This window comes from Argentina anserina, chromosome 7, assembly GCF_933775445.1.
Source record: "Argentina anserina chromosome 7, drPotAnse1.1, whole genome shotgun sequence".
NCBI classification, from domain to species: domain Eukaryota; kingdom Viridiplantae; phylum Streptophyta; class Magnoliopsida; order Rosales; family Rosaceae; genus Argentina; species Argentina anserina.
Genome location: NC_065878.1, coordinates 380,179 through 389,606, shown reverse-complemented (window position 1 = coordinate 389,606; position 9,428 = coordinate 380,179). Strand labels below are relative to the sequence as shown.

At 36.9% G+C, this 9,428-nt stretch overlaps 1 protein-coding gene across 1 annotated transcript; it reads right to left on the bottom strand.

The window, feature by feature from the left end:
• Positions 1-958: 958 nt before the first annotated feature.
• On the bottom strand, positions 959-6,933 carry LOC126803878 (citrate synthase, mitochondrial). The gene is made up of 19 exons (XM_050531596.1): positions 6,751-6,933; positions 6,609-6,671; positions 6,440-6,481; positions 6,189-6,254; positions 6,000-6,065; positions 5,780-5,893; positions 5,482-5,545; positions 5,199-5,281; positions 4,096-4,145; positions 3,940-4,017; positions 3,698-3,826; positions 3,564-3,606; positions 3,311-3,397; positions 2,583-2,684; positions 2,028-2,135; positions 1,879-1,929; positions 1,577-1,650; positions 1,418-1,469; positions 959-1,315 (listed from the first exon to the last, which is right to left on the bottom strand). Exons 1-19 carry the CDS (start codon positions 6,790-6,792, stop codon positions 1,220-1,222), a joined length of 1,410 nt encoding a protein of 469 aa, XP_050387553.1. The 5' UTR covers positions 6,793-6,933; the 3' UTR covers positions 959-1,219.
• Between the last annotated feature and the right edge of the window lie 2,495 nt (positions 6,934-9,428).

The following is a 9,428-nucleotide window of genomic DNA, read 5'->3' as shown; positions in this document are numbered from 1 at the left end:
ACATTATTATGCGTCGCTTTTTAGGGGGGTTACTGGGTGTCAGTAATTTGTTATTTGGGAATTACTGAGTGTCAGTAATTATTTGGGGGTTACTCGGTGTTAATAATTTGTTATTGGAGGTTAGTAGGTGTCAATAATTTGTTATTAAAAGTTACTATGTCAGTAATTTGTTATTGAGGGTTACTGGGTGTTAATAATTTTTTCGATGACCGTGGTCGGAATCTGGCGACATGCTACAGTACTCCGGCGACCGACGACGGTGACTGGAGTCCGGTGATCGGAGCTTGGAGTTCGGTAAAGTGATATCTTTTATCAACTTTTTCTCTCTCTATAAGTGTTTAGATAGGTGAGGGTAAAGTCTCAAAAAATATATATAAGATCATAGTTTTGTATTATTTGGTCAAATATGTATATATACTCTTAGAGTAATTTGTCACATTTTGAGTTTTGTCATTCAAATGATTAATAAAAGGTCTAAATTTGTATGAATTGGTCATTTTTCCTTTAATATACAATGGATAATATAAATAATAATAAATAAATATATAAAATGAAAATATGTATATCACTTCCATTCCACTATCAACACATACAATAACATCTCATTACCCCATTCAAGCAAAAAAAAAGGCGTGTCACACATACATCGCATGGTTATATAGTTAAAATTACAAAGCCATCTAGACACTAGGCTGCGGATGTACCGCTCGCCTACGCCTAGTGGTTTTTACTTTTTAGAACGTTGATGACAACTAATACGAATATCTTTAAAAACCTGAAGAAGCAATAACTTCGTCACCCAAGTAGTAAACATGAGACAGTCATCAGAAATTGCATCCCCTAAGCAAGATTTGTCAACGATAGACAAAACCATTACAGATGACAACTACAACCAGTTGAAGACCATAACACCAGTAAGCAGGGATTGAAAGAAGAAAACGAAAAATACTTGGAAGAGTTTGCGGAAACACAATTAGGACCTTTTATTATTCACAATAGATTGATCAAGACATTGACATGTTTATTTGCGAGCATCACCCCAGACAAGCTGGTTAAAACCAACCAAACAATAACTGAAGAAGCAGTAATCTACTATTTGCCTAACTTCAAAATTTTCTTCTAATACTCATAATGCCAAGTTTTCTTGTCAACTCAACTAAAATCAGTAGAGCCTGATTTTTTTTTTTTACACGAGTAAATCCTTCACAAAATCATGCTTTCAGGAAGCTGCTTTCTTGCAGAAACTTTCCAGTGACTCCATTGTAACACTCTTGGGCCTTTCAAGAGGCAAACCAAGAGCTCGGTCCCATATCAACTGTACCAAAAAAAAAATTAACAAACATATCAAAACTATGACAATCCAAAACATTCAAGTGTTAAATAGTATATATTAGAGAGAGAGAGAGAGAGAGAGAACCTGTGAGCCAATACCGATACTCCTTGAGACCCCAAAAAGAACAGTATAATATCTGCCGACAATTTAATTATAAGAACATTATCATCACCACTGGTCATGCCACAGAACCCCTACCGGAACAACATACTAAACAAGAACATGAAATATCACCATTCATACCTTGCCTCAGTCAAACCAAAGTAGTTCAACAAAACACCACTATGAGCATCTACATTGGGCCAAGGATTTTTAACCTACAAATATAAAATACCCACACAATCATCAAGAGTTGTGTCAAACTCGATCACTTTCTTAATGCCCCGAGGTCAAATGTTCTAATTTTTAATTAGACTTTCAAGTCTGCCGTAAACAAAACAGTAATTCTTTAGAGCAATATAAAAGATAGTACCATGTTTTGAGGGCAAGTTTAACATGTAATTCTCAGCCACTGAAATAACTAAAAAGAATAAAGACTGAATTACCTTGCCCAGTTCGGTAAGTATGGGAGGCACAACATCATAAAGCTTGGAGACCTGTGAAGGTAATGGACAAATTAGCTCAGCAAGAAGTCAAATCAATCAAACTCAGTGTGCCAGAAACGGCCTTATAGTGAGGTAATGGTTATTCCTACCAGCTGGAACAGAGGATCATCAGGCAAGTGCTTCAATGCAAACTCCCTCTGACATATGTATCGTGGATCAGTGTTACGCAAAACCCCATGACCGTAACCAGGAACAACCTAAATACGTAAGAAGAGGTACAATTAACGAAAGAGTTATAACAGTTCATCCAACTGGGACATCATAAGAGGTATAACAATGAAGTGGATTCAATAAAATTTTAAAGTAAAAGCACCTTAAAGAATCAGCAGAAAGGCAACCCTAACTAAGAGCAATTTCCATAGCAAACTTAAGAGTTCAATATCAAATGACCTATTTATGTAATTATATTTTTTTTCCCAGAATGTCTTGAGCTCAGCAGACAAGTTTTGACAAGATACAACAATTCACTCTTTTGGAAGAATATGGCCCACTAGCGACCAGAAATTCTATACAGATAAAGATAAATAAAAATAATGATGCCAGGGCAAAGAGCTAATATGTTAAAAATGAACAATAGTTGAAAATAATATAATAAACATCTAAAAAATAGAAAATAAATTATCATAGTAAAATTATGGCATTACCTTCCCGCTGTTTAATGTTTTCCAGACGTAATCTTTCAACTGGTCTTTCGTTATGTTCTCTCCACATTCATCGACCACCGATTTTATCCAAAGTAAAACTTCCTGCAAACCAAAATATAGGATGGAATCGCTAAAGTAAAAAACATAAAAGTTACACTTCAATTCACAATTCGACGGTGAGAAGTCCATTAAATTTAAAAAGAAAAAAAGAAAAAAAAAACAGCTAAGAGAAGAAAAAGGAAATCATAACAATAATGAGACTGACTCATAGACATGTAAAATAATAGTAACAGGACTAGTGAATTGCTACCAAGTACCAAGTCTTTCATCAAAGCAAGCTTCATTAACAAAACTACAAGTAACATAACACTGGTTGCTCTTCAATCAAGTATCACAGAGTCTTGCTAAGTGTAAAAGGTTGCTCCTGTGACATTAGGTAACTAGCACTACTATATAAAAATTCTTCTATACATGTAAAGCATAATTTTCTAAACGAAACAAAACATTTAGCAACAAATAGAGAGCAATCATCATTAAGCAGAAAATAACCAACAAAACAGATCTATACAGATACTAATATAACAGGATATTACCAAACGTATGCAGAAAAATCAAGAGAAAAAGTAACGCCAAGCAAGCATCCCCAATAAACAATGTCACAGAAGTAGACATAAAGCTACATACATGTGCATGTAGATATGGAAGAGATAGAACAGAAGATGTATTACCTGATTGGCCAAACCATGAAGTGGACCAGCCAAACCATTTAATGCAGCTGCAAATGAAAGATAAGGATCTGAAAGTGCACTAGCAACCTGTTCTCAGAACATCAGCCAAACAACATAAACATCAGCATAAGTGCAAATATTAACTAAAAGATGTTCGCCAGAATTAACAATATTGAAGTACATAATGATAGCTATACAAAAAAGAAAGATATGTAGCAGATGAAAATATGATTACAAGATAAGACAAACTTACTAAATGGCCGGTATGAGCACTGACATTCCCGCCTTCATGATCACTGTGATGCATTATTCCTTTAAGTCACATAATTTAAATAAAATAATTGAAATACCATACTATAGGTCCAAAGAAGAGATTTCTATACAAACCTATGTATGGTGACATAAAGCCTCATAAGCTCTTGCATTTTGTGATCATCGAATCCTAACAAATGTGCAAAATTTGCACCATAATCCAGAGAGTCATCAACAGGGATCGTTTTTCCATCCTTATATATCCTTCGGCAAAGAAGAAAGCATATTAATCCCAACACAATCCAAGACAAATCATATACATTCTTATATGAGGCACTAGAAGACAGGTGCAGACATCTACAAAATGCCCCACAAACCTTCGATACACATAAGAAGCTACCACCGGCACTTGTGCAATCAGGCTGAGTGCATCTTCATAAGTAGGCTCCCAGTACCTATAAGTAAGTTAGATTGTAGACCTCAAAAAGTAATGCAATATTTAGCTCGTAAAGCATAACCCTGACAAAACTTGCCTTGCTTTTGGTATTCCCTTTTCATATGCCTTCTGGAATTCACTCTGAACCTGAAAACATAACAAGGAAAAGCGTTAGTTGCATTTTCTTTTCTGAAAATCATCGACTTTATGCAGGCAATACTTCATTTCCATCATGAGGACATACAAATCATTGATTGAAAAACAAAACACTGGAGCTGGAAGGAAGATCAAACAATGAAAGTCATAGAAGACACGTGTCCCTACCACTTAAGAAGTACAATGTATCAAACTTCAAAATCATCCAATCCGGTTATACTGGATTTCAAAATTGAACCACGGTCAATTTGTTGTTGCCTTGGGTGTGTAGAATCTCATTAATGACACATTCACTAACCATTTACCTTTTCTGGTGATTTGTAGCACTAAAAAAAGGTTACCAAATACTCTCAAGCCAATGAAATATTTATCTCAAAAGTGGTAAAATTACATTACAAAGTCTTGCGAGTATGACATTAAGAAATGAAAATGCAAAGGAATGCCAAATTAAGAATGCTGACGAAAACATACAGAACCTCAACATTCCTGATAATTTTCTGACAAATTTATTGAAATATCCTTAGTGCCCCCAGACGATCCATCATTAATACAGACAAAAATAAAACTCATGTCTAAGCTATCTAGAAGCCCAAAGGTTCTGAGACAGAGAACCCAAAAAGTGCAAAATTATATGCATGAACACAGTCCCACCAATTTCATTATCAACTTAATGAAAAAATAATAATTGGGAAATTTGCAGCATGCATAACAGTCTCACGGTAAATAGATTAGCAAAAGATCAAAACCACCATGAATTGTCAAAAATGGTACTATGAAGGCAAAATTCAGGGTCTCCACATTGCTACTGAGTTCAAAACATAAAAAATAAAAAAAATAAAAAAAAATCCAAAAGTGTCCTTCCAAAGCAATAATCTTAGAAATATGGCAAAGAAGTTCAGAACATCATGTCATGCTCTTTACCTAGAAGCCCAGAGGTTTTTCTATAGACAACCACAAAAGTGCCCAATTCATATTTAGCAACTTTGAGGAAAAAAAGGTGATACATTAGACACGAGCATAAAGAACAAAAGTCTGTTTACTGACCTGGAGGGCCATAACACCTGTTGTAAACTGAGTCATTGGATGTGCTCCAATAGGCAGAGCATCAATGGCCTTGAACACATAGTCTGCAACCAAGAATGACAGCTATCTAATGAGCAATGGTATTGCACTGATGATCATAATAGTGTAAAGACTGAAAAACTACTTACGGAGGATGCAATTCAACTTTAACCATTATAGTTTCTAACCATAAAGTCAGAGTGAAAATATACAGGTAGTTTCTTACAATTATAACAAGTAACCAACTAAGATAACGGCACCATACCTGGAACTTTGGCACGACTCCTTAAATCGCTGGATAGTGAATCCACTTGCTTCTTGCTTGGTACCTAGAAACATAGGCAGGGAAAATGTGTTTCAGATTATACCAAAACCACCACATAAAATTGAAATGAAATCAACCAAATGTAGCCAGCTTAGACTACATCTCCTACAAGGCCCACAAACAAACACAGATGCTTCCGGCTACATACCACTACAAATTATTGACACTTTGTTTACTTGTAAGGGGTGCATTGTGGATATATCTTGTAATGGCAGATGTCCTCAATAAAAACACATACCTTTCCTGTTAAGAGTAGCCAGAGAAGGCCCTCGGGCAAAGGTTCACCACCAGATTCGGCACCTGGTAATACTTTCTGACATTCTGGAATTGACAAACCCCTAAAGCGAATGCCCTGGTAAGCAGCATTTGAATTTTTCAGTCAATTTTATATATTTATTAGAACTACGAAGATACAATGTAGCTCCTATAAACCAAAATTGAGCAACTTGAATTTGTACCTCATCTGGATCGAGTAAAGAGGTTTCCCACAGCAACCCCGTCATTCCCCTCATTCCACCAATCACCTACGTGGTAAATAATAAGAACACAAACTTAAGACAGTCGAACCACACGTCAATTCAGACTTGCAAGTTAATCATATATTTTGACAACAATAACATAGGTCAAATGAAGATTGCCTATTGTACCATATCAACAGTGATATTGCCCAATTGTACTTTTCCATGATCTTTCTTCAGCTTCTTTAGACGTTCCTGTACCAAAAATCATAAATGTGAAATATTAAGCATAAGACTTGCCTAGACTTAATCTCACAAATTTAAAAAGCTCAAATTTAATAAAATCAAGAATATAACGCATCCTGCTGATCTCAATACAAGAGTAGTAAGAGTACAAGAAATTAATGTTAAACTGGTAAAATCAAGAGTAGAAGGATCACCTGTTGTTCTGGAATCAATTCCTTCAACTGAGAATGAAGGTCCTGCATAATAACACAGCTTAAGATTTCATTTATATGAACCAAAACTAATTTATAATCAAGATTAGTACAATCGAATAGATTAGCAGAATATAATCAAGACTGAATCAAAAGTAAGAAGAAGTCTCACGAGATCGGAGGAGGTTTGCGTTTGAAGGAATCTGACGGAATCTCTGAGACTAGGCTGTTGGCCCTGCAAAGCGAAAAGCAGAAGCGATCAGAAATAATTGCGGTGAAAAATCTGAGGGATTAGGATTCGGGCGAAGACTTACAAGACGAGAGCGGAGCTTGGTGACACTGCGGAAGAAGGCCATCGCTGACTGGTCTAGGGTTTGTAAGAATGAATGTATGAAAGGGAAGAGAGGGATCTCTCCAATAAAAATGGCGCAGTGAGTCGAAAAGTCAGAAACTCTGGGCTCTCTGCTGTGGAGCGTGAAATGAAAATTAGACAAGGCCACCGACCCAATTCATTAAAGATCACATTTTATTGCTCTGACTATCTTTTTTCACAATAAAATTTTGTAAATAAAGAAGGGTTTCTTATAAAAAATCACTTTTAATACATGTATTTATACAAAAGTCGGTCAAGATTTGAAAATTATAAAAAAGTCAGTTTTTTTATTCTATTTTTTTTAATTGTTTCATTATTCTCTTATATCGTTACCTTTATAGTTGTTATAAATTACAATATGCCACTGTCCAAAAACATAGATTTCCAAAACCCAGACCCCCCCTTACAAACCCAGATCCAAAGCCAAGGCCGGCTGCCCTTTCTATCATCAAAGTTGGCGCACGGACGTCAGAGGCGCGGGGACAACGCCGGAGGTGTAGGGACATAAAGGGTCATGGGGACGACTGATGTTATTGCTATTGTTGATGCAACACCCATATCTTCTTGAGGTCAGCTTCACCATCACCACCATCTCCATCATTAACGTCACTACCTCCCTCCGCCGCACAATTCCGAGTAGTACCACTCCATCTTCCGACATGGTCGAGCTCCGACATCATCTCCACTCTCTCCGCCGTGGTTTTTAAGGCGTCGTGGTTTTTAAGGAGGTGAGGGATTATGTTTTGAATTGGGGTTCAAGGATTTGAAATTGGTCTTAGCAATAGACGTTGCGAACGAGGGAGGAGAGTTGTGGCTAGACGAGGGCTGCTGTTGTTGGTGATGCAGGGGTTGCCGACTTACCGGAAAAAACTAAGAGATTGGAGCATTTGGTGCCCATAGCAGTTGTGCCCAATCAAAAATTCTGATGACACAGGTGCTCAGAGCATTTTTTTTGTTGGTTATATTACTCGGCAATGGTTGAATTTGTTTTCACCTATCACAATACATATCACACTAGTTGTCACAACACAAAGATAGTATGATAGGTAGTGTGACAGGTTGTGTGACTGAAGGTGTTCTATACGACAACATGAGTGTCGATATTTTGGATCGTATTAGTTGATTTGAGAAATTCAAAATCACATAACAATAAATAAAGGTTCATTATTTATAGTTATTCTTCTTCTTCTTCTTCTTCTTCTCACAACATAGTCATATAAAACAGTGTGACATGGAGTGTGATAGCGGGTGTGACAGGTGTGCCAGGTACTGTGATAATGGTTGTGACAGCAGGTATGACAATGGTTGTGACAACGAGTGTAACAGCAGATGTGACATGTGTGACAGCGGGTGTGACGGGAGGTGTGATAGGTAATGTGACAGCGGGTGTGACAGGAGGTGTGGCAGTTAGTGTGATAGGTAGTGTGACCGTGATTGTGACAGCGGTTGTGACAGATAGTATGACAGCGGGTGTGACAGGTAGTGTGACAACAGTTGTGACATAGATTGTGACAGGATGTGTTACAGTTAGTGTGACAAGAGGTGTGACAACGGATATGACATATCGAGAGAAAATGTATACATATGTGAAATAATGTTAAAATTCAAAGGAGATTGGTATGAGTATGCTCATAATGTAGAGAAAAACTAGAATTAGGGAGTCTTAAGCTCTAATTTTGCCGGAATAGCTTGGAGCACCACAATAGATGGCGGCAGCCCCTTGTGAGTGTTGTTGTGTCTTGTGGTAGTTAGTTCGGAGTGGGTATGGTATCAAATGAAAGAGGGGGGAGAGATCTTTTCAACGGTACCAACCACGCTCAAATCCATCGCCGGACGACAAAGTTATGGTCGGAATTCAAAGAAAAAAGAAAGATGAAGAAGAATAATTAGAGAAATGGCAAAATTATCCGGAAAATATTTTAAAAGTGACTATTTTTTCTAATTTTGTTCCAAGTTTGTTGACTATTTTCTAATTTATAATCACTTGAGATGACCTTTTTTATAATTGGAAAATAAGTGGTGACATTTTGTCTAATTTATGATGAGAAATTGTACTATTTTTTAATTTGCCCAATAAATAATAGATTGGTATCTTATTCCCATAACATGAAAATCTTATATCTTGAAATTAATTTATCAAGTTGATGATAAAATACATGGACGTTCCGGTGGACATTATGCACTTGTTGCACAACAACCCCTTAGGGACGCATTTTCGCTATGCTACTAAATATAATACTTATAATTGCTCTACTATTTTGCCCCAGCCTTGGGTTACGGGGTTTTTTTCTTCTACCAATTGGGGCTCTCCCTTCACCACCCCCATAGGGATGGTCTACAAGGTTCATAACTACTCCTCTTACTACAAGATACTTACCTAGCCGGCTAGCCAACATTTTGATCCAGCTTTACCCAAATTTTTCTGGTTCACCCCAACATTCCCCACGTGTCCGACTGTCGTTGAGCAGTTTTGGATATCAAATGGACTTTCCCAAAAGTCAAAAAGAGCAAGAATCTACCCCATATAAGGGAGCACCAATTTCAAATGAGATGAGGTTTCCGGAGCACAATGTAGACACCTAAGGAGTAAAGACCATCCATTCATCTTCCCCATTCCAT

Coding starts and splice junctions, on each gene's coding strand:
- LOC126803878 (XM_050531596.1), bottom strand. CDS start 6,792: ATGGCCTTCTTCCGCAGTGTCACCAAGCTCCGCTCTCGTCTT. Junction 6,066..6,188: donor GCAATATCACTGTTGATATG/GTACAATAGGCA, acceptor TTTACCACGTAG/GTGATTGGTGGAATGAGGGG. Junction 4,018..4,095: donor AAGGGAATACCAAAAGCAAG/GCAAGTTTTGTC, acceptor ACTTACTTATAG/GTACTGGGAGCCTACTTATG.